This window comes from Ranitomeya variabilis, chromosome 4, assembly GCF_051348905.1.
Source record: "Ranitomeya variabilis isolate aRanVar5 chromosome 4, aRanVar5.hap1, whole genome shotgun sequence".
Taxonomy (NCBI): Eukaryota; Metazoa; Chordata; class Amphibia; order Anura; family Dendrobatidae; genus Ranitomeya; species Ranitomeya variabilis.
In genome coordinates, this window is record NC_135235.1 from 464,782,994 (window position 1) to 464,808,539 (window position 25,546).

General features: G+C 45.3%; 2 protein-coding genes across 3 annotated transcripts in view; one reads left to right on the forward strand and one right to left on the reverse strand.

Annotated features, from left to right (window-relative positions):
• Window positions 1-25,546, reverse strand: part of CDH22 (cadherin 22) — a 543,365-nt gene that overhangs the window by 332,672 nt on the left and 185,147 nt on the right. The gene's annotated exons all lie outside the window — the stretch shown is intronic.
• On the forward strand, window positions 18,957-23,379 carry LOC143765239 (uncharacterized). Its single transcript, XM_077251702.1, has 6 exons — window positions 18,957-21,252; window positions 21,342-21,416; window positions 21,524-21,610; window positions 21,709-21,925; window positions 22,019-22,178; window positions 22,290-23,379. Exons 1-6 carry the CDS (start codon window positions 21,085-21,087, stop codon window positions 23,287-23,289), a joined length of 1,707 nt encoding a protein of 568 aa, XP_077107817.1. The 5' UTR covers window positions 18,957-21,084; the 3' UTR covers window positions 23,290-23,379.

Consider the following 25,546-nt stretch of genomic DNA (forward strand, 5'->3'; position numbering starts at 1 on the left):
CACCGCAGAGCTTGGAAGTGAAGGAGCACCGTTTGACTTTTTCAATGCAGAATTGGCTGGAATTGAGATCGGATGCCATGTCGCGTTTGGAGAGTCCCTGATGTGCCTAAACAGTGGAAACCCCCCACAAGTGATACCATTTTGGAAACTAGACCCCCCAAGGAACTTATCTAGATGTGTGGTGAGCACTTTGAACCCCCAAGTGCTTCACAGAAGTTTATAACGTAGAGCCGTGAAAATAAAAAATCTCATTTTTTCTACAAAAATGATCTTTTTGCCCCCAAATTTTTATTTTCACAAGGGTAACAGGAGAAATTAGACCACAAAAGTTGTTGTGCAATTTCTCCTGAGTACGTCAATACCCCATATGTGGAGGTAAACCACTGTTTGGGCGCACCGCAGAGCTTGGAAGTGAAGGAGCACCGTTTGACTTTTTCAATGCAGAATTGGCTGGAATTGAGATCGGATGCCATGTCGCGTTTGGAGAGTCCCTGATGTGCCTAAACAGTGGAAACCCCCCACAAGTGATACCATTTTGGAAACTAGACCCCCCAAGGAACTTATCTAGATGTGTGGTGAGCACTTTGAACCCCCAAGTGCTTCACAGAAGTTTATAACGTAGAGCCGTGAAAATAAAAAATCTCATTTTTTCTACAAAAATGATCTTTTTGCCCCCAAATTTTTATTTTCACAAGGGTAACAGGAGAAATTAGACCACAAAAGTTGTTGTGCAATTTCTCCTGAGTACGTCGATACCCCATATATGGGGGTAAACCACTGTTTGGGCGCACCGCAGAGCTTGGAAGAGAAGGAGTGTCGTTTTACTTTTTCAATGTAGAATTGGCTGGAATTGAGATCGGACGCCATGTCACGTTTGGAGAGCCGCTGATGTGCCTAAACAGTAGAGACCCCCCACATATGACACCATTTTGGAAACTAGACCCCTTAAGGAACTTATCTAGATGTGTGGTGAGCACTTTAAACCCCCAGGTGCTTCACAGAAGTTTATAACGTAGAGCCGTGAAAATAAAAAAAATCGCATTTTTTCTACAAAAATGATCTTTTTGCCTCCAAATTTTTATTTTACCAAGGGTAACAGGAGAAAATGGACCCCAGAAGCTGTTGTACAATTTGTCTTGAGTACGCCGACACCCCATATGTGGGGGTAAACCACTGTTTGGGCGCATGGCTGAGCTCGGAAGCAAAGGAGCGCCATTTGACTTTTCAATGCAAAATTGACTGGAATTGAGATCGGACGCCATGTCGCGTTTGGAGAGCCCCTGATGTGCCTAAACAGCAGAAACCCCCCAAAAGTGACCCCATTTTGGAAACTAGACCCCCCATGGAACTTATCTAGATGTGTAGTGAGAACTTTGAATGCCCAAGTGCATCACAGAAGTTTATAATGCAGAGTCGTGAAAATAAAAAATATATATTTTTTAACAATAAAGATTTTTTAGCCCCCAAGTTTTTATTTTCACAAGGGTAACAAGAGAAATTGGACCCCAAAAGTTGTTGTCCAATTTGTCCTGAGTATGCTGGTACCCCATATGTGGGGGTAAACCACTGTTTGGGCGCATGGCAGAGCTCGGAAGGGAAGGAGTGCCATTTTGGAATGCAGACTTTGATAGAATTGTCTGCGGGCGTTATGTTGCCTTTGCAGACCCCTAATGTAACAAAACAGTAGAAACCCCCAACAAGTGACCCCATTTTGGAAAATAGACCCCCCAAGGAACTTATCTAGATATGTGGTGAGAACTTTGAATGCCCAAGTGCTTCACAGAAGTTTATAATGCAGAGTAGTGAAAATAAAAAATATTTTTTTTCCCACAAAAAAGATTTTTTTAGCCCCCAAATTTTTATTTTCACAAGGGTAACAAGAGAAATTGGACCCCAAAAGTTGTTGTCCAATTTGTCCTGAGTATGCTGGTACCCCATATGTGGGGGTAAACCACTGTTTGGGCGCACGGCAGAGCTCGGAAGGGAAGGAGCGCCATTTTGCAATGCAGACTTTGATAGAATTGTCTGCGGGCGTTATGTTGCGTTTGCAGACCCCTAATGTACCTAAACAGTAGAAACCCCCACAAGTGACCAAATTTTGGAAACTAGACCCCCTAAGGAACTTATCTAGATATGTGGTGAGAACTTTGAAAGCTCAAGTGCTTCACAGAAATTTATAATGCAGAGTAGTGAAAATAAAAAAATATATTTTTTTCCAACAAAAAAGATTTTTAGCCCCCAAGTTTTTATTTTCACAAGGGTAACAGGAGAAATTGGACCCCAAAAGTTGTTGTCCAATTTATCCCGAGTACGCTGATGCCCCATATGTGGGGGTAAACCACTGTTTGGGCGCACGGCAGAGCTCAGAAGGGAGGGAGTACCATTTGACTTTTTCAGCGCAAAATTGGCTGTCGTGTTTGGAGACCCCCTGATGTACCTAAACAGTGGAAACCCCCCAATTCTAACTCCAACCCTAACCCCAACACAGCCCTAACCCTAATCTCAACCCGATCCATAATCCTAATCACAACCCTAACGATAATCACAACCCTAACCCCAAAACAGCCCTAATCTCAACCCTAACCATAACCCTAATCAAAACCCTAAATCCAACACACCCCTAACCCTAATCCCAACCCTAACCCTAATCCCAACCCTAATCCGAAACGTAACACTAATCCCAACCCTAATCCAAACCCTAACCCTAATCCCAACTCTAACCCTAACTTTAGCCCCAACCCTAACTTTAGCCCCAACCCTAACCATAACTTTAGCCCCCGTCGTCACAAAAAAAGTTCAATGTAACCTTTTTTTTGTACGTCGCGTCCGCCATTTCCGCGGATGCGTGGCCGTAACTCTGCCCCCTCCTCCCCAGGACATAGACTGGGCAGCGGATGCGTTGAAAAACTGCATCCGTTGCCCACGTTGTGCACAATTTTCACAACGTGCGTCGGTACATCGGGCCGACGCATTGCGACCGCCCCGTACCGACGCAAGTGTGAAAGAAGCCTTAGGCTACTTTCAGACATAGCGCATTTTTGAGCGCTATTTTGCGGGCGCTTTTCAAAAATGCGCAATGTCATTTTCGTCTGCCGGCAAAGTGAATGAGAAATTCACTTTGCCGTTCAGACACACCGCAAAAAAGCGCGGCGCTTTTGTCTGCAAACACGCCGGCGTAAAAAGAATTGACATGTCAATTCTTTACGCAGCGGCGTGTCTGCGTATCCCCCTAGGGCCCCATATTACCTTCCACACACAGCGCCTTTGTCCTGGGTGTCGGCGTCTTTGTACGGAGGGGTTGACACCCAGGACCGGACGTGACGTCGGACAGGAAGAGGGAAGCCCCCGCCCCCCAGTGAAGCAGCATGGAGTCCTTCTGTGTGTGTGTGTGTGCGTGTGTGTGCGTGTGTGTGTGTGTGTCCCCATGCGACGCTAGTGCCACCATTGTGCTAAGTCGCCGTATGGGACTACTACTCCCATCCGGTATTAGGATGGGAGAGTTGTCCCTGTGTCCGGCGACTTAGCACAATTGTAAAGTTACACAAAACACCTACACACAATACACATACATGACACACAGTACATACAACATATAACACAGAGTATATACTCACCAACAGCACACTTGTAGGCGAAGCCCTCGATCCTCCAGGAAAAAATCCAAAAATAATAAACCAAATTCATACTCCCTGTCCGCAGAATCCATAAAACGAGTGTCCCACGCCGATCGGCTGCTCTCCGGCGATACACTGCCAGGAGCGAAGCTCCTAGCAGTGTATCGCGTACTGTTCCGGAGTTCAATGACTCCGGCGTCTCGGTTAACAGCAGTACAGCTGCGTTGAACTTTCCCACGCAGCACTGCCGTTAAGCGAGAGTGCCGGGGTCAATGACCGCCGGTAAACTCGCTCGCGCATGCGCAGTGACACACCGACAGGAACTATGGCTCCTGTCAGTGTGTTGCTGCAGCCGTGGAGAGCAGACATATCTCTGGATGTGTCTGTTCTCCATGGAAAATCTTGATACGTGGCACTTAAATATGTGGCAATTAAATACGTGACACGTGGCACTTATACGTGATACGTGTCACTTAAATACGTGGCACTGAAATACGTGATACGTGGCACTTTGATACGTGGCACGTGTCACTTAAATACGTGGCACTGAAATATGTGGCACGTGGCACTTTGATACGTGGCACGTGTCTCTTAAATACGTGGCACGTGGCACTGAAAGATGTGGCACGTGGCACTTTGATACGTGGCACGTGGCACTGTGATACGTGGCACTGAAATATGTGGCACGTGGCACTTTGATACGTGGCACGTGGCACTTTGATACGTGGCACGTGGCACTTTGATACGTGGCACGTGGCACTTTGATAAGTGGCACTGAAATATGTGGCACATGGCACTTTGATACGTGGCACGTGTCACTTAAATACGTGGCACGTGGCACTGAAATATGTGGCACGTGGCACTTTGATACGTGGCACGTGTCTCTTAAATACGTGGCACTGAAAGATGTGGCACGTGGCACTTTGATACGTGGCACGTGGCACTTTGATACGTGGCACTTTGATACGTGGCACGTGGCACTTTGATACGTGGCACGTGGCACTTTGATACGTGGCACGTGGCACTTTGATACGTGGCACGTGGCACTTTGATACGTGGCACTGAAATATGTGGCACATGGCACTTTGATACGTGGCACGTGTCACTTAAATACGTGGCACGTGGCACTGAAATATGTAGGACACGTCGCACAAAAAAGTTACATGTAGTTTTTTTTGTGTCGACGGTCCGCCGAAGCACGACGCATCCGTCGCACGACGGATGCGACATGTGGCAATCCGTCGCAATGCGTCGCTAATGCAAGCCAATGGAGAAAAAACGCATCCTGCAAGCACTTTTGCAGGATGCGTTTTTTCTCCAACGACGCATTGCGACGGAAGCCAAAAAACGCTAGTGTGAAAGTAGCCTAACCTTAACCCTAGCCCTAACCCTAACCCTAAATTTAGCCCCAACCCTAACCCTAACTCTAACCCTAACCCTAACCCTAATTTTAGCCCCAACTTGTCTTCTCCTGCCAGTCGGCAGATGGCAGCAGATGGCGGGCGCACTGCGCATGCGCCCGCCATGATGAAAAAGCCGGCTGGCAGGAGAAGACAGAAGAGGACCCAGGGACCCCGGGTGAGTATGATAGGGTCCCCGAATCCCCCTATTTCTCTGTCCTCTGATGTGCGATCACATCAGAGGACAGAGAAATAACTGATCGCTTTTTTTTTTTTTTTTTTGCGGTCGCCGGTAAACTGTTAATTACCGGCGATCGCAAAGCAGGGGTCGGTGCAAATCGACCCCGATCATGTTCTTTGGGGTCTCGGCTACCCCCGGCAGCCGAGACCCCAAAGAACATCCGGGTGCCGGGCGGCGGGCGTACTGCGCGTGCGCCCGCCATTTTTTCCCGGAAAAAAGATGGCGGCGCCCATGGGGAGACACGAGGAGCACCGGGGGAGGTAGGTAAGTATTGGGGGGCTATTGGGGGCCATCGGGGACCACATTTCTCTGTCCTCCGATGTGCGATCACATCGGAGGACAGAGAAATTAAACGGCAAATCGCGTTTTTTTTTTTTTTGTTGCGACCGCCGGTAAACGGTTAATTACCGGCGATCGCAACTCGGGGGTCGGTAAAAACCCCCCGAATCATGTTCTCTGGGGTCTCGGCTACCCTCGGCAACCGAGACCCCAGAGAAAATCCGACTCTGGGGGGCGCTATTCACTTTTTCCACAGCGCCGTTAATTAACGGCGCTGTGGTTTAAGTACCCTTAGCGGCCGCCGTTAAAAGGCGTATCGGCGGTCGTTAAGGGGTTAAGAGTCTCCTCTTTCCTCCACTCATTACCTGTAGTAATGGCACCTGTTTAAACTTGTTATCAGTATAAAAAGACACCTGTGCACACCCTCAAACAGTCTGACTCCAAACTCCACTATGGTGAAGACCAAAGAGCTGTCAAAGGACACCAGAAACAAAATTGTAGCCCTGCACCAGGCTGGGAAGACTGAATCTGCAATAGCCAACCAGCTTGGAGTGAAGAAATCAACAGTGGGAGCAATAATTAGAAAATGGAAGACATTCAAGACCACTGATAATCTCCCTCGATCTGGGGCCCCACGCAAAATCCCACCCCGTGGGGTCAGAATGATCACAAGAACGGTGAGCAAAAATCCCAGAACCACGCGGGGGGACCTAGTGAATGAACTGCAGAGAGCTGGGACCAATGTAACAAGGCCTACCATAAGTAACACACTACGCCACCATGGACTCAGATCCTGCAGTGCCAGATGTGTCCCACTGCTTAAGCCAGTACATGTCCGGGCCCGTCTGAAGTTTGATAGAGAGCATTTGGATGATCCAGAGGAGTTTTGGGAGAATGTCCTATGGTCTGATGAAACCAAACTGGAACTGTTTGGTAGAAACACAACTTGTCGTGTTTGGAGGAAAAAGAATACTGAGTTGCATCCATCAAACACCATACCTACTGTAAAGCATGGTGGTGGAAGCATCATGCTTTGGGGCTGTTTCTCTGCAAAGGGGCCAGGACGACTGATCCGGGTACATGAAAGAATGAATGGGGCCATGTATCGTGAGATTTTGAGTGCAAACCTCCTTCCATCAGCAAGGGCATTGAAGATGAAACGTGGCTGGGTCTTTCAACATGACAATGATCCAAAGCACACCGCCAGGGCAACGAAGGAGTGGCTTCGTAAGAAGCATTTCAAGGTCCTGGAGTGGCCTAGCCAGTCTCCAGATCTCAACCCTATAGAAAACCTTTGGAGGGAGTTGAAAGTCCGTGTTGCCAAGCGAAAAGCCAAAAACATCACTGCTCTAGAGGAGATCTGCATGGAGGAATGGGCCAACATACCAACAACTGTGTGTGGCAACCTTGTGATGACTTACAGAAAACGTTTGACCTCTGTCATTGCCAACAAAGGATATTTTACAAAGTATTGAGATGAAATTTTGTTTCTGACCAAATAGTTATTTTCCACCATAATATGCAAATAAAATGACAAAAAAAACAGACAATGTGATTTTCTGGAATTTTTTTTCTCAGTTTGTCTCCCATAGTTGAGGTCTACCTATGATGTAAATTACAGACGCCTCTCATCTTTTTAAGTGGTGGAACTTGCACTATTGCTGAATGACTAAATACTTTTTTGCCCCACTGTATATAGAGCTCAGCATTCTGAAAACTGCTGGATTTGCAGCATAGAGAACAGTGATTGTATGAAAATGACAGTGTGGATACACGGGGGATCGGTGGGCGCCCAGGTCCGCTAGCTGGAACCGCATGGACCAGGGATCATCCTGCCTAATGCCCGCTCTTCTCTTAACATGGGTATAATGCTACTCAGACAACACAGGGTGAGGGTAAATCAGTGTGGCAATGCTTCATTGAACCACAAAACAGGCAGATAACACATAGAACAGTCCCAGCAAAATTCCCCAAGATGGTGCACATTACAGAGTCTCATCCTTCTGCTGACCCACCGGGATAATGGCAGATGATACGTCAGAGCTCCCAGGGTCGGCTACCCCACCTGTGGTACACACACAGAGAGGAGGTAACAGCAAGCATATAAAAATGACAGTCCATTGAATTCATACGAGGTACAAGGCCAGATGACACGAGAGTCTCAACTTGGCTTATCTCCATGGAGCCAGGCGACCAGTGGGTCCCAATCCTGGCTTTCTCCAAATGTATCCACGGTCCAGCGATGGTCAGTGGAGTAGATCTGCATTCTTCCAACCGGAGCTAAAAACCCCTAGGTTGTTTCCTGTAGAATGTTAGATCTGTGTCCCTCGTGACGGTGCCATGATATTGGCTGCTGTCTTGTATCTGGTCCTTTGGATGTATATGTTTTGGCAGAATCTCTGGCTGTCTCTCTCCCTGTCTTTGAGTCTCTTTATACAGAGGCATGCAACCTATTTTTAGATTTACCCAGTGTCCTTCAGTCCAGCATCATGATGAAGGGAACAATGCTGATGAGATCAAGTAGCATTTAATCTATTTTCATAGTTTTTCCCTCTCTGCTTTCAGAGCCAACAAACTGGCTTCATAATACAATGCATAATTAGCATATCAGCAAATATCACTAGTCATCAAAGATAAGCTCACACTATGTTATATGGAATATCAGCTTACAAGTCACTATTACAGGCTTGCACAAGCAAAAGTAGAGATAACAGCATATTCATCTTGGTTTGGTAAAAATAGTCATCTGGGTAATTCTTCACAGACAGCTACTATACCAGTGAGTGACACATCACTGGAATCAGGCTTTCAGACCCTACAGTACATTATGCTGCTCTCAGATTATACAGCAATAACAGTGTTAGATACCCTTTAAAGCAGAAAGTTGGTGTGCACCAAATAGTCTTATGATAATCCAATGGCTCTACAATACACACTTGTACATTCTGCGTTCGTAAATCTATGTTACAAAGCCATTGGACCCTGTAATAGTGACCAAAATGGGTTTTCAAGCAATTATGTCCTGTGTAATGCAGCCTAAAAGACTCAGAGGCAACATTAGAATATTACAAGACTTCCCAAAACATTATATAGGGGAAATACTCTCCCGTGATTAGCCATACAATGTCAGTCTTTGGATAAATATTGGTTAGCAGCTGTGACATTATCTTCTACGGACCCAGAATCTATATTTATGCGATCTCTTCTAATTCTTAATGGCCAAGTCTGTGTACAGTAATACAGCAATATATTCCAGCCTTGGAGAGGTAATGTAAATGTAATTTTGTCCGTCTCTTCAATAAAGCAATGGGATTAGTCTGATGTCATAAGAGTCGTTCCTGTGAAGGTAATGTATCGCGTAAAAATGTATTCTACTTCTCTAATTAATGAGGTAACTCAAGTGTTAGCAAATGTCTTATTGAAAACTCATTCGGTTTTAACCTCCTCTCAATCACCTTGTTCAGGCTCACTTCTGATTCACAAGGGCACATCACGGAGTACTAGGAAATGGATTTTGGCATTTTATGTAACTGTCACAGGCTGTAGGGATTCAAAGAATTATTACTGTAATCATTTTAACAATTTCAGATCGCAGCAAATGATGTGGTAGAATTAAACGGAACACTTCAGATAAACACCCATACCCTACCATAGCAATCATAGTGCTTTCATGCCTTCACAGTCATGCCATGTATTATATGAATAAAGCATGCAATACCTGTCAAACTGAATAAAATCTAACAATACAAGTATAACTTTAGTAAAAGCCTAATGTAAATGTACTGTATACTAGACTAAAACCCAACAAAAGTGCCTGTTCACGTTAAATAGATGCTATTACCTGGATTGGTTTAGTTTAGAATAGGAAATCTACACAATGCCATTTTAAAGCTGGATTAGTGTGCACTTTTGCGCCCTTTAAAATGACTGTATAATTAGAAAATGACCTATTATTTAAATCTGATTTTTGTGTATTTTTTTAAATTTTGGCAATGGTTTTCCTTTTTATAATATGATCTGTATTTTATAAAAGAAAGATTTAGCAATTTTCACATTTGCCACTGGGGCTATTTTAGACTCAAATTTCCTGTTCTTTCAGAAGTCTCATTATTATCCTAGGTAAGATTACAATTACAAAAACACCTCTATGTAGAATCCACCAATCACAAATCACTACCGGCTATTGAACGCAAGTGAATCTGCATGTGTTCATTGAACCGTGCGGATTCACTGCGTCCAATACATTGTACAGGTGAAATGTATCTTGCAGAGACAAATAAAGATAAATTGACATGCTGCGGTCTGGAGACCCGAGCCGCATGTCCGTCTCCGCGGGTGAGCTGCGGGCGTCTGTGCACATACAGTGGGCATGGGATTTCTTGAAATCCCATCCAATATGCTGTAACATCTGGCTGCTGCACAAGTACGCGACATCCAGGTACAGATAGTTCTCGATACAGTATAATGCAGGTCCCATATGTTACATACAGTAAAATGCACTCCTCATGGTCCTTGGCAGAGTATGCTGCAGCCTCCTCATAGAGTATACTGCAGCCCCCCTCATAGAGTATACTGCAGCCCCCTCAGAGTATAATGCAGCCACCTCAGAGTATAATGTAGCACCACACACACACACACACAGTATAATGCAGCCCCCTCAGAGTAAAATACAGCCCCTCAGAGTATAATTCAGCCCCTCAGAGTATAATGGAGCCCCACACACACAGTATAATGCAGCCCCTCAGAGTATAATGCAGCCCCACACACAGTAAAATGGAGGCCCCACACAGTATAATTCAGCCCCCACAAACACACACAGTATAGTGTAGTACTCCCACACACTATCGTGCAGCACACACACACACACACACTATAATGTACACAGACACATACAGACACGCACAATACTTACCTCTCCTCCTCAATCCCCAGCTGCTGTGACTTCTGCAGAGCGTCTCAGCGTCTTATTCCTCAATCCCAAGCTGCATTGACTTCTGCAGAGCATCTCAGCGTCTTATCCGCTCCACTGCTGAAACACTCTGAGTCAGAGGGGGAGTGATGGGAGAGGGAGTGTCACATAATGGTCTCTCCTCCATCACTGTTTTCAACTTTGTCGGCATCTATGATGCCGATAAGTTGAATGCACGATACGGGGAGGGGGCAGTGCCAGGCCCCTCTTACTCAGGGGCTCCATAGCAGCCACTGGCTGGGAGCCCCTAAGGAGCAGGGGATCTAGACGGCTGCCTGGTCTGCCTGCCCCTAATGCCAACCCTGGTCATGGCACTAGGTACTCCGTTTTCCAGCTCCCAGGGGTTGTCCTGATCACCCTTTTTCCCCTATACATAAATCTGGACTTAATAGAAACCCCTAGGTTGAGGCTATGTAGCTAGCTGCTGTTCGGTGGTGCAAGCTGGGAAGCTGAATGTAGTCTGGTCAGAACCAAGAAGTCAGCGCAGGGACCAAATTGTAAGGGAAGAGAGTAGTCAAAAAGCAGGCAAGGTCAAAATCAGGATTGTCTACTGGGAATTAAAGCAGTATTGTTATGGTTCTCAATGGCAAGAGAACATAGCCCAGCATACATAGGAACTAGCTCTTGGAAGGATGGAAACTTAAACTGACCATGAACTAAACCTGCCACACAACTAACAGTAGCCGGGTAGCGTAGCCTGCGTTTTATCCCTAGACGCCCAGCGCCGGCCGGAGGACTAACTAATCCTGGCAGAGGAAAATATAGTCCTGGCTCACCTCTAGAGAAATTTCCCCGAAAGGCAGACAGAGGCCCCCACATATATTGGCGGTGATTTAAGATGAAAATGACAAACGTAGTATGAAAATAGGTTTAGCAAAATCGAGGTCCACTTACTAGATAGCAGGAAGACAGAAAGGGTACTTTCATGGTCAGCTGAAAACCCTATCAATACACCATCCTGAAATTACTTTAAGACTCTAGTATTAACTCATAACATCAGAGTGGCAATTTCAGATCACAAGAGCTTTCCAGACACAGAAACGAAACTGCAGCTGTGAACTGGAACAAAATGCAAAAAACAAACAAGGACAAAAGTCCGACTTAGCTGGAAGTTGTCTGGTAGCAGGAACATGCACAGAAAGGCTTCTGATTACAATGTTGACCGGCATGGAAGTGACAGAGGAGCAAGGTTAAATAGCGACTCCCACATCCTGATGGGAACAGGTGAACAGAGGGGATGATGCACACAAGTTCAATTCCACCAGTGGCCACCGGGGGAGCCCAAAATCCAATTTCACAACAGTACCCCCCCCTCAAGGAGGGGGCACCGAACCCTCACCAGAACCACCAGGGCGATCAGGATGAGCCCTATGAAAGGCACAGACCAGATCGGAGGCATGAACATCAGAGGCAGTCACCCAAGAATTATCCTCCTGACCGTATCCCTTCCATTTGACCAGATACTGGAGTTTCCGTCTGGAAACACGGGAGTCCAAGATTTTTTCCACAACGTACTCCAACTCGCCCTCAACCAACACCGGAGCAGGAGGCTCAACGGAAGGCACAACCGGTACCTCATACCTGCGCAACAATGACCGATGAAAAACATTATGAATAGAAAAAGATGCAGGGAGGTCCAAACGGAAGGACACAGGGTTAAGAATCTCCAATATCTTGTACGGGCCGATGAACCGAGGCTTAAACTTAGGAGAAGAAACCCTCATAGGGACAAAACGAGAAGACAACCACACCAAGTCCCCGACACAAAGCCGAGGACCAACCCGACGCCGGCGGTTGGCAAAAAGCTGAGTCTTCTCCTGGGACAACTTCAAATTGTCCACCACCTGCCCCCAAATCTGATGCAACCTCTCCACCACAGCATCCACTCCAGGACAATCCGAAGATTCCACCTGACCGGAGGAAAATCGAGGATGAAACCCCGAACTACAGAAAAAAGGAGACACCAAGGTGGCAGAGCTGGCCCGATTATTGAGGGCAAACTCCGCTAAAGGCAAAAAAGCAACCCAATCATCCTGATCTGCAGACACAAAACACCTCAAATATGTCTCCAAAGTCTGATTCGTCCGCTCGGTCTGGCCATTAGTCTGAGGATGGAAAGCAGACGAGAAAGACAAATCTATGCCCATCCTAGCACAGAATGCCCGCCAAAATCTAGACACGAATTGGGTTCCTCTGTCAGAAACGATATTCTCCGGAATACCATGCAAACGAACCACATTTTGAAAAAACAGAGGAACCAACTCGGAAGAAGAAGGCAACTTAGGCAGGGGAACCAAATGGACCATCTTAGAGAAACGGTCACACACCACCCAGATGACAGACATCTTCTGAGAAACAGGAAGATCCGAAATAAAATCCATCGAGATGTGCGTCCAAGGCCTCTTCGGGATAGGCAAGGGCAACAACAATCCACTAGCCCGAGAACAACAAGGTTTGGCCCGAGCACAAACGTCACAAGACTGCACAAAGCCTCGTACATCTCGTGACAGGGAAGGCCACCAGAAGGACCTTGCCACCAAATCCCTGGTACCAAAGATTCCAGGATGACCTGCCAACGCAGAAGAATGAACCTCAGAAATGACTTTACTGGTCCAATCATCAGGAACAAACAGTCTACCAGGTGGGCAACGATCAGGTCTATCCACCTGAAAATCCTGCAAGGCCCGCCGCAGGTCTGGAGAAACGGCAGACAATATCACTCCATCCTTAAGGATACCTGTAGGTTCAGAATTACCAGGGGAGTCAGGCTCAAAACTCCTAGAAAGGGCATCCGCCTTAACATTCTTAGAACCCGGTAGGTATGACACCACAAAATTAAACCGAGAGAAAAACAACGACCAGCGCGCCTGTCTAGGATTCAGGCGTCTGGCGGACTCAAGATAAATCAAATTCTTGTGGTCGGTCAATACCACCACCTGATGTCTAGCCCCCTCAAGCCAATGACGCCACTCCTCAAAAGCCCACTTCATGGCCAAAAGCTCCCGATTCCCAATATCATAATTCCGCTCGGCGGGCGAAAATTTACGAGAAAAAAAAGCACAAGGTTTCATCACGGAGCAGTCGGAACTTCTTTGCGACAAAACCGCCCCAGCTCCGATTTCAGAAGCGTCGACCTCAACCTGAAAAGGAAGAGCAACATCAGGCTGACGCAACACAGGGGCAGAAGAAAAGCGGCGCTTAAGCTCCCGAAAGGCCTCCACAGCAGCAGGGGACCAATCAGCAACATCAGCACCCTTCTTAGTCAAATCAGTCAATGGTTTAACAACATCAGAAAAACCAGCAATAAATCGACGATAAAAGTTAGCAAAGCCCAAAAATTTCTGAAGACTCTTAAGAGAAGAGGGTTGCGTCCAATCACAAATAGCCCGAACCTTGACAGGATCCATCTCGATGGAAGAGGGGGAAAAAATGTATCCCAAGAAGGAAATCTTTTGAACCCCAAAAACGCACTTAGAACCCTTCACACACAAGGAATTAGACCGCAAAACCTGAAAAACCCTCCTGACCTGCTGGACATGAGAGTCCCAGTCATCCGAAAAAATCAGAATATCATCCAGATACACGATCATAAATTTATCCAAATAATCACGGAAAATGTCATGCATAAAGGACTGAAAGACTAAAGGGGCATTTGAAAGGCCAAAAGGCATCACCAAATACTCAAAGTGGCCCTCGGGCGTATTAAATGCGGTTTTCCACTCATCCCCCTGCTTAATTCGCACCAAATTATACGCCCCACGGAGATCTATCTTAGAGAACCACTTGGCCCCCTTTATGCGAGCAAACAAATCAGTCAGCAGTGGCAACGGATATTGATATTTAACCGTGATTTTATTCAAAAGCCGATAATCAATACACGGCCTCAAAGAGCCATCTTTCTTAGACACAAAGAAAAAACCGGCTCCTAAGGGAGATGACGAAGGACGAATATGTCCCTTTTCCAAGGACTCCTTTATATATTCTCGCATAGCAGCATGTTCAGGCACAGACAGATTAAATAAACGACCCTTAGGGTATTTACTACCCGGAATCAAATCTATGGCACAATCGCACTCCCGGTGCGGAGGTAATGAACCAAGCTTAGGTTCTTCAAAAACGTCACGATAGTCAGACAAGAATTCAGGAATCTCAGAGGGAATAGATGACGAAATGGAAACCAAAGGTACGTCCCCATGCATCCCCTTACATCCCCAGCTTAACACAGACATAGCGTTCCAGTCGAGGACTGGGTTATGAGATTGCAGCCATGGCAATCCAAGCACCAACACATCATGTAGATTATACAGCACAAGAAAGCGAATAATCTCCTGATGATCCGGATTAATTCGCATAGTTACTTGTGTCCAGTATTGTGGTTTATTACTAGCCAATGGGGTGGAGTCAATCCCCTTCAGAGGTATAGGAGTTTCAAGAGGCTCTAAATCATACCCACAGCGTTTGGCAAAGGACCAATCCATAAGACTCAAAGCGGCGCCAGAGTCGACATAGGCATCCGCGGTAATAGATGATAAAGAACAAATCAGGGTCACAGATAGAATAAACTTAGACTGAAAAGTGCCAATTGAAACTGACTTATCAAGCTTCTTAGTACGCTTAGAGCATGCTGATATAACATGAGTTGAATCACCACAATAAAAGCACAACCCATTTTTTCGTCTAAAATTCTGCCGTTCGCTTCTGGACAGAATTCTATCACATTGCACATTCTCTGGCATCTTCTCAGTAGACACCGCCAAATGGTGCACAGGTTTGCGCTCCCGCAGACGTCTATCGATCTGGATAGCCATTGTCATGGACTCATTCAGACCCGCAGGCACAGGGAACCCCACCATAACATCCTTAACGGCATCAGAGAGACCCTCTCTGAAATTCGCCGCCAGGGCGCACTCATTCCACTGAGTAAGCACATACCATTTACGGAATTTTTGGCAGTATATTTCAACTTCATCTTGCCCCTGAGATAGGGACATCAAGGCTTTTTCCGCCTGAAGCTCTAAATGAGGTTCCTCATAAAGCAACCCCAAGGCCAGAAAAAACGCATCCACATTGAGCAACGCAGGATCCCCTGGAGCCAATGCAAAAGCCCAATCTTGAGGGTCGCCCCGGAGCAAGGAAATCACAATCCTGACCTGCTGAGCAGGATCTCCAGCAGAGCGAGATTTCAGGGACAAAAACAACTTGCAATTATTTTTGAAATTTTGAAAGCAAGATCTATTCCCCGAGAAAAATTCAGGCAAAGGAATTCTAGGTTCAGATATAGGAACATGAACAACAAAATCTTGTAAATTTTGAACTTTCGTGGTGAGATTATTCAAACCTGCAGCTAAACTCTGAATATCCATTTTAAACAGGTGAACACAGAGCCATTCCAGGATTAGAAGGAGAGAGAGAGAGGAAGGCTGCAATATAGGCAGACTTGCAAGTGATTCAATTGAAAGCACACTCAGAACTGAAGGAAAAAAAAAAAAAAATTTTCAGCAGACTTCTTTTTTCTCTCCTTTCTCTGCCAATTAATTTAACCCTTTGTGGGCCGGTCAAACTGTTATGGTTCTCAATGGCAAGAGAACATAGCCCAGCATACATAGGAACTAGCTCTTGGAAGGATGGAAACTTAAACTGACCATGAACTAAACCTGCCGCACAACTAACAGTAGCCGGGTAGCGTAGCCTGCGTTTTATCCCTAGACGCCCAGCGCCGGCCGGAGGACTAACTAATCCTGGCAGAGGAAAATATAGTCCTGGCTCACCTCTAGAGAAATTTCCCCGAAAGGCAGACAGAGGCCCCCACATATATTGGCGGTGATTTAAGATGAAAATGACAAACGTAGTATGAAAATAGGTTTAGCAAAATCGAGGTCCGCTTACTAGATAGCAGGAAGACAGAAAGGGTACTTTCATGGTCAGCTGAAAACCCTATCAATACACCATCCTGAAATTACTTTAAGACTCTAGTATTAACTCATAACATCAGAGTGGCAATTTCAGATCACAAGAGCTTTCCAGACACAGAAACGAAACTGCAGCTGTGAACTGGAACAAAATGCAAAAAACAAACAAGGACAAAAGTCCGACTTAGCTGGAAGTTGTCTGGTAGCAGGAACATGCACAGAAAGGCTTCTGATTACAATGTTGACCGGCATGGAAGTGACAGAGGAGCAAGGTTAAATAGCGACTCCCACATCCTGATGGGAACAGGTGAACAGAGGGGATGATGCACACAAGTTCAATTCCACCAGTGGCCACCGGGGGAGCCCAAAATCCAATTTCACAACACAGTATATTAAGATGTTCACTGGAGCTAGTCAAATTATAACTGGCAGTGGACAGCAGGCTCTCAGGAGATAAAAAAGCTTGCAGCCACACCATGGCCAAACAGGAGGAAGCAAACACTGACAAATGTTAATTCTTGATCTCTGAGCATGAACAGAACTACAAGTCCTAGATGACACAGAACTAGTGTTGTTGTCTTGTATCGTCTGCAACCAGAGTGTTGCACAAATTGGTAACAGAAGCAGAGACAAGAAGGACAGGCACTGATACAGATGCCACAATATCAGCAATTTACAAGAGGCCTTTGTACCCTTAGGGCCATGTACAGGGAGAAATCCCACCATACCATGACCAGCTCACATATTACCATCACTTGGTGACCAAATAATACCAATACCAAATAACTGATTTTATTAGCCGACATCCGCAATCTTTCATCTGGCCCATAACCCTTCCAATGAATGAGATATTGAAGAGATCCTCTAACAACCATAGAGTCAAGGATCTTTTGTACCTCAAACTCAAAATTGCCCTGACCAGGATGTGAGGAGGACTACTGACAAAAGTTAGCTCTTGATGTCCCAGCATGGACAAGACTACAAGTCCTCAAGGACACACAACTAGAGTTGTAACCTCCCATGCCTCACTTGCAACAATTAATTCAAATGAAAAACTATAAAAAAAACTCATAATCAAATATTTTTAAGAAAAAATGTAACATAAAAACCTGATTTAAACAGCAAGTCATTTTCTGATAACATATTCTCTTTAAAGTTGTTGTCTTATCTGGACTAGGTAACCCTTTTTCTAAATGAGGACCTGCCGATCATCAGCTACTTGCAGTATTCTCTGCAGGTAAATCGCTTCTAGCCATCGGCTGTTATATTTTTGTAAATCGGCATGAGGCTGCACCCATTGCAGCGCCCACTGCACTGGAAATGTTGTATTACATGGAGCTAGTTTAAATGGTCATGCTGAAGTCTCCAGAATGCAAGTTGCTCACTGTAGTTCATTTCTGCTGTAGCTAATTAGATATAGTGGGGTCTGAGCTGCTAATGCAAAAATCTGACCACAGGCTGCTTGGAATAACCTGACCATATGTTGCTCATTCGGCAATAACAGCTGATTGTGTGCTGAGAAGACATGTTTGTTTCTGTTTAAAAAGGTTTATCTTCATCAGACAATCTTTCTTATATAACTATATATTGGTTAAAGCTGATATTCTTGATTGTTTATAGACCCATGAGTGGAAATGAATCATAAAATAAAAAATAAGCATTCACTGTGAAGGATGGCACTGGAGAGATCACACAGAATCCCACCGCTGCCACCACATGTGATGAACCCACACCTCTCCACCCACCTGACGTCACTATTATGTAGGATGGATCACGTAATGCAGTCTCCCCACAATCACCATCGTAATGTTTTACACCCCCTGGGAACACATGAGGTGAGCTTGGTACAGTTTTACACAGACACACCCTGTCCACACTGGCCCAGAAAGGCATGGAGAATGAGAGGATGTGTCCTAAACAGTCACTGACATGGCACCACACTTGGTCACAACCCTGACAGGCTGAGAGGCTCCTTTCACTAGTGGCAGTGAAACAGCACGATCAGCCCTGTTGGACTGCCACCATTAGATAAAAACCCAGTCTGTTAATGGGATTATATCCCGACAGAAACCAGCCCTGCTAGCATGGAAAGGTAAATCGAGAATTGGACATTTGGATTTGTGGATCGAGATAAAAGCGCAGTTCATGGCTAAATTATATACTGTATTTAATTGCCTTAAGGGCACACTAGAAAATACACTATATACACGATGGTTACAAATATACAATGGTCAGATATGCAAATACAGATAGTGGTAGGACAACAGATATAAGCAGAATATATGGGTCAGCTACCAATAGATGAAAGGCCTGACCTTTGGGAGGAGGGGCTGCCACATGAGAGGCTTGTGGTCCCTTCTGTTCCTTGACTTCTCCCCATACAATATGCACGATATGTTGTTGCAATCTCCCACAGAAAAAGCAATCTTCCATGCTGTACATAAGCAGTTAAGGCTACTTTCACACTAGCGTTAACTGCATTACGTTTCAAAACGTCTTTTTTCAGAAAAAACGCATCCAGCAAAACTTTTTGCTGGATGCGTTTTTTTCCCATAGACTTGTATTGGCGACGTATGGCGACGGATTGGCATACGTCGTGTACGTTTTACGACGGATGCGTCGAAATTTGGCGACACGTCGTCTCAAAAAAACGTAGATTGTAACGTTTTTTGTCTCCGCCTAAAAAACGTGTCGCGACGCATCCTGCGGCATACGTCGTTGGCTGCAATGGAAGCCTATGAGCGACGGATGTGTCGGGACACGTCGTACGACGCAATGCAGCGCTGCAATACGTTTTTTTTACACTGAGCATGCTCAGAAGAAGTATTTTGTTGCCAATTGGCCAGACACCCCCAAATCTATATAAACCTGGCCTGGGCCTTGAACCCCACATATGCCAGCAAGACACAGAGAAGCAAAGAAGCCTGCCAGCAAGAGCCAGCCTGCCACAAGACCCCAGCCAAGCACAAGACCCCAGCCAGCCTGTCACAAGACTGCAGCCAGCCTGCCACAAGACTCCAGCCATCCTGCCACAAGACTCCAGCCATCCTGCCACAAGACTCCAGCCATCCTGCCACAAGACTCCAGACATCCTGCTACAAGACTCCAGCCACCATAGCCAGTGTGAGTATTGCAATTTTAGTGTGCATCTGTGTGCCTGTGCATTTCTGTGTGTATGAGGTACTACTGACTACAGCAAGAGCTTAAAACCTGAAGAGAACCTGAGGCCTGCCATCGTCCTGCACCAGCCAGTGCCATGCTAGAGTCCAGATCCACCATGATGCCAGCCACTGTGAAGACCTGCTGCTTCAGCCAAAGGATTGTCAGCCTTTTGTATGTGTGTGTGTGTGTGTGTATGCGTCTTCTGATTGGTTTCACCTTTCTGCCTTTGTTGTACATATGTGTATTTGCATAAAGCTATGTGCGTGCATGTGTATGTGTGCATTTTTGGACGGCTGTGTGCTTTTGTACCATGTGCCTGCACCATATTATGCCTTTGCCAATTTTATGCCTGTTCATGTGGGAGGGTATGTGTCCATGTGCAGGATTGCATCAGGATGTGGTCAGGATTTTCCATCAGTATTTGTACGCCAAAACCAGGAGTGGGTGATAAAAGCAAAAGTGTGCCTGTTTTCGTATTATACTTTACCTAATTTTTACACTCCTGGTTTTGGCTTACAAATACTGATGGGAAATCCTGCCCAAATTCTGATGCGATCCTGAATGTGGACACATACCATGCATGTTTTTTGGGTACGTCTTGTTGATGGCATGTGCATTTGTCCATGCTGTATAATTGGTTATTTGCCTTTTTCTGATGTATTGACTGTATAGTGGTCTGTGCAGCATGTGGTTTAATTTTTTTTTTTTTTTTTTTAAATCTGATGTGTTTTTTAAAAAAGTCTAGCGGTGTGCAGCTTGTGGTTTGAATGTGTGAGTGTGGGGTTTTTCTATTTAATAAAAGTGTTGAATTTTTTTTTATTACAGTTATAACCATTTGCAGTTGAAGTACTTGTATTTAAAATAAAGAGCATGTCAGCTCCTTGTGATGTTTAAAAAAAAAAGTGCAAAAAAAAAATTTTAATAAAATGTTTATTAAAAAAATGTCCGTAGTATTATTTCATAAAGGTAAATTTAAAACTGGTGTATGTACCAATGGTTACACATGCAATACAGGGTTGGTTGAGGGCTCATTTTTTTTTAATAAAGGTTAACCTGTAAAGTATTTTTTTTTTTTTTTTGGGGGGGGGAGAGGTTATTTATTTTAAATAAAATGTGTCAAATATATTTTTTCATGGTGTTAACATTAAAAAATTTTGTTTTTTGGGACATGGAAATGAATGGTATAACGTGCAACTTTTTGGGGGGGTTTTGGTGTTCACCTGTATGAACATTTCTGACATCATTTTAGTAGGGTGTTTATCATTGAACATTACCTAGTTCAGGGGGTGGTCTAACTATAGATCCATTATACATATAACAGATAAACCAGGACACAGCCGCTGCCCACCAGGACACAGCCACTGCCCACCAGGACACAGCCGCTGCCCACCAGGACACAGCCGCTGCCCACCAGGACACAGCCACTGCCCACCAGGACACAGCCGCTGCCCACCAGGACCACAGCTAAAGAGCTAGAAGTAAGTTTTGAAGACCCCAATCTGCTACTTCAATGTGTCGAGCAGATTGCAAGTGTGTCTTTAACTTACAGAACCACCAGGACACAGCCGCTGCCCACCAGGACACAGCCGCTGCCCACCAGGACACAGCCGCTGCCCACCAGGACCACAAAACGATGTCCTCTTCTGACAGCCCTCCTCCACAGCAACAGCGTGTATCGGTAAGTTAACACAAAATTTTTTTTTTTTTTTAAATTTCTTTAAATTAAATTTTTATGGATAACTACATGCATACATTATGTTTCAACAGGAAGCTGAATCAGATGAGGAGCTGTCAGAAGGGGGCGAGACGGGTGGAGAGATGCAAGTGGAGGAGGAACCAAGTGTAAGTAGTGGTGAAACAGTTGCTTCGCACATCACACTGCACCATACACAAAACAGATTACTAAACACCTGCCTACCTTAACTGAGAATTTGTTTCCTTCATTTCAGGCTGCTGCTGCTGCTCCTGCTGCTGCCGCTGAAGGCTCTCCCAGACAGTCCCAGAGTCGGCGGACTCGTCGCCACGGTCGGCCATCAGTGAGTTTTTTTTTTTGGGGGGAGGGGGATTCTATTGGTACTTTAGTATTTCAGTGTACTAATTTGTTTGTTTTCCTTTTTTTTTTTTTTTGACACAGGCTTCACAGCGTGCTCCCGCAGAAGAGGAGGATGATGATGATGATGACATTGATGTAGACTGTCTCATCGAGGAGGTTCGTGAGCGGGAGCCGCTGTGGAACATGGCTGACCGCAGGCATGCAGATACCGGTGTCACCCGTCGGCTCTGGGACGAAGTGTGTCGCACCCTGTTTCCAAGGCGGGAGAGCCTTCATCCTCAGCAGCAGAGCAAACTAGGTAAGTATTCACTTTCCAGTGATGTTTTGAGCTGACTGTAATGTATTGCATTTACCAATTTTTTGTTTTTTCTTTTGATTCTTGTCTTCACAGTTGGAAAGGTTAGGAAGCGGTGGCGGTCACTGAGGGATCGCTTTAAGAGGGAATTCAATGATGAGATGAAGGCCCCGAGTGGCTCTGCAGGAAGGAAGAGGAGCAGATATAAATATGGCCAGGCCCTCTCCTTCCTGAGGCGAACAATGCTGAGCAGAGTGTAAGTATTCTACAGCCCAATTATAACCATGTTAACCTGTCTACTTAGTTTGCTTTCAGTCAGGGCTTTTTCATTCCAATGTATTAATTTCTTTTTTTTTTTCTTTCACAGCACCTTCTCCAGCCACCGGGCGCCTGCATCTTCCTCTGCGCCCTCTGAAGCGATCCCTCCTGAGTCCGCCACTGAGGGCCACGTCGGTAGGCCCCACACCTCTGTCCCCTCCTCTGACCCCTCTGTCCTCTCCTCTGACCCCTCTGTCCCCTCCACTTCATCCGCCCCAAGCAGTGGAGCATTATTGCAGGCTTCATTGCTCGCATCTGATGCTGAACAGTTAGCGTTCCCTTTACCCCACCCCTCTGATCCTGCCACCTCGACACCACCATTAGGTTCGTGGCGGCAGCGCCAGAGGGGTCAGGAAAGGAGCTATGCTCCTGAGTTCTTACACCTGAATGCATCCTTCCAAGGCTCTTTCAAAATTTTGGGAGAGCAAGTGACTGCTGGTTTCAACATGGTGCAATCACGCATCAGTGAAACAAGCCAGGAAACCAGCAGTCGCTTGGATAGGCTGCATTCAGCTGTAAGTCCCGATCCGGCCAACCTTTTTTTCCAATCCATGCTCATGAGCATGGAGAAGCTTTCTTTTGAGCAACAGATGCGGGTAATGAATACCTGCCATAATGCTGCACTGCAGGCCATTAATGAGTCGACCCACACACCTCACCACACCTCCACTCCAATTCCACACCATACCCCCCATTACCAAACCCAGCCCCAATACCCACACCAGCAGCATTACCAAACCCAGCTCCAATCCCCACACCAGCACCATTACCAAACCCCACGCCACTCCCACTACCCTACCCAGTCACAATACCCGACCCAGTCCCCACAACAATCCCGGCCCCTAGACCAAATTACTTCCCCAATGTTTTCCTTACTGAACTTTTCTCTTCCACCTACCCCAACACCACCCCCCTCTGGTCAGCCTCTTGGTTTAACCCCCACTTCCACTGCACCCCAAACAAGTAGGGTTTCCCCACCTATCGACGTGGTCCAACCTTCCGGCACATCCTCCTCTCATATCTCCACCCAACACTTTGAAAATTTGTAAAGTGTGTAAATAAGATTCTAAAAAATGTTCTAATTTTTCTATAAAAATGTTGGAAAATATATATATATTTTTTTGGCAAAACAAAAAAAAAAAAAAAAAAAAAGAGTTAAAATAAATTTCTGATTACAATTCTACTCTTTGTGTGTGTGTGGATTTATTAAGGTAATATAATAAAAAAAGGTTTAATAAAAACAAACACCAGACATGTAAAGGGTATAACATAATGGTTTTACTAGCAAGAAAACCACGCTTTTGGGCCTTTTTTTTGGGGGGGGGGGGCAGAAACACTTTTTTTACATAACCAAAACACATGGGAAACAGGTTACACATGGGAAACAGGTTACACAATCATGTCTTGCCACGGGATCCGCCCGACAGGTGAGACAAAATAATCGGCAAACTGGTCCCTCATCCTTGTAACTGAACTTGTAGAGCGAACCGAGCTGCTGCGGTAGTCCCACAAGGTGGTCTCCAACTCTTCATCATCCAAAGAAACGGGCTCCTTTGACAGGACAAAGTTGTGGAGCACCACACAGGCTTTAACTACCTCGTCTATAGTTGTTGTTTTCAGCTTGATAGCCGTCAGCAGAACTCGCCACTTCGCCGTCAATATGCCAAAGGAACACTCCACGACTCTTCGTGCTCTAGTAAGCCGGTAATTAAAGACCCGCTTGGTATGGTTTAAGTTCCGGCTACTGTACGGTTTCAGTAGGTGCAGCGACAGTTGAAAGGCTTCATCACCTACAAAGACATATTCCAGGGCTGGGTCATTTGTTCCTGGCAGTGGTCTGGCTGGCGGGAAATCGTAGCTCTCTCCATAAAGGCAACGACCCATCGGAGAGTTTTTAAACACTTGCGAATCATTGGACCGTCCATACGCTCCAATGTCCACGGCAAGGAACCTGCAGTTGGCGTCTGCAATAGCCATAAGGACGATGGAGAAATACTTCTTATAATTATAATACTCCGATCCTGTTCCTGCCGGTTTCGCAATCCTTATGTGTTTCCCGTCAACTGCACCCACACAATTAGGGAAATTGCAAATTTGCTGAAACTCTTCAGCACTTCGCAACCAGATTTCCGTGGATGGTTGGGGGATATACTCTGGTTGCAAAGTGGTCCAAACAGCCCGACATGTGTCCTTCACTATTCCAGAGATAGTTGAAATGCCCAGCCTGAACTGATAATGGAGCGAAGTCATAGATTCACCCGTAGCTAGGAAACTTTATAAAAAAAAAAAAAAAAAAAATGTTAAAAATTGTTTGTCTGTGCAATTTTTTATAATATGGCACTGTTAATTTTTTTTAAAATGACAGGAGACCCAATAAAACCAGCATGAATCCGGTGTAAAAAAACAGTGGAATGTCCGCCAAGAAAACCCAAATTACATGCTGCAGAAAATAGTGCGCAATATGTCAGCGCAGTATTGTCTGCAGCATGTAATATAACATTCAAAATGACCAATGACAGGAAAAAAGCAGTTGCATGTCATCAAACCCAAAAAACCCCAAAAAAAAAAAACTGCAGAAAATGCAACGCAATATTTCAGCGCAGTATTTTCTGCAGTCTGTTATCTAACATTCAATATGAGCAATGACATTTAAATAAAGCAGTTGAATGTCCGCCAAGAAAACACAAACTACATGCTGCAGAAAATAGTGCGCAATATGTCAGCGCAGTATTGTCTGCAGCATGTAATATAACATTCAAAATGACCAATGACAGGAAAAAAGCAGTTGCATGTCATCAAACCCAAAAAAACCAAAAAAAAAAAAAACTGCAGAAAATGCAACGCAATATTTCAGCACAGTATTTTCTGCAGTCTGTTAACATTCAATATCAGCAATGACATTTAAATAAAGCAGTTGAATGTCCGCCAAGAAAACCAAAACTACATGCTGCAGAAAATAGTGCGCAATATGCCAGCGCAGTATTTTCTGCAGCATGTAATATAACATTCAATATCAGCAATGAAATAAAAAAAAGAGGCTTACCGCAGGGTCACCATCAGCCGCTCCGCCGGTGTGATGGCAAGCCTCATCCTTGTATCCTGTCTTCGGATGACATCCTCCAGTTTTGCAAGCAAAAAATCAAAATGTTCAATCCTCATCCGCACGTAGTTGTGGAATTTGTGTGGATTGTGCCGCAACTCCAGGTACAGAGTGGACTGGACACCCCGGGTCATCCGTAGTTGATTAATCGGATGAATCCACATTCGTCTTCGTCTCCGTTGCTGCAGAAGCATCCTACGCCTTTC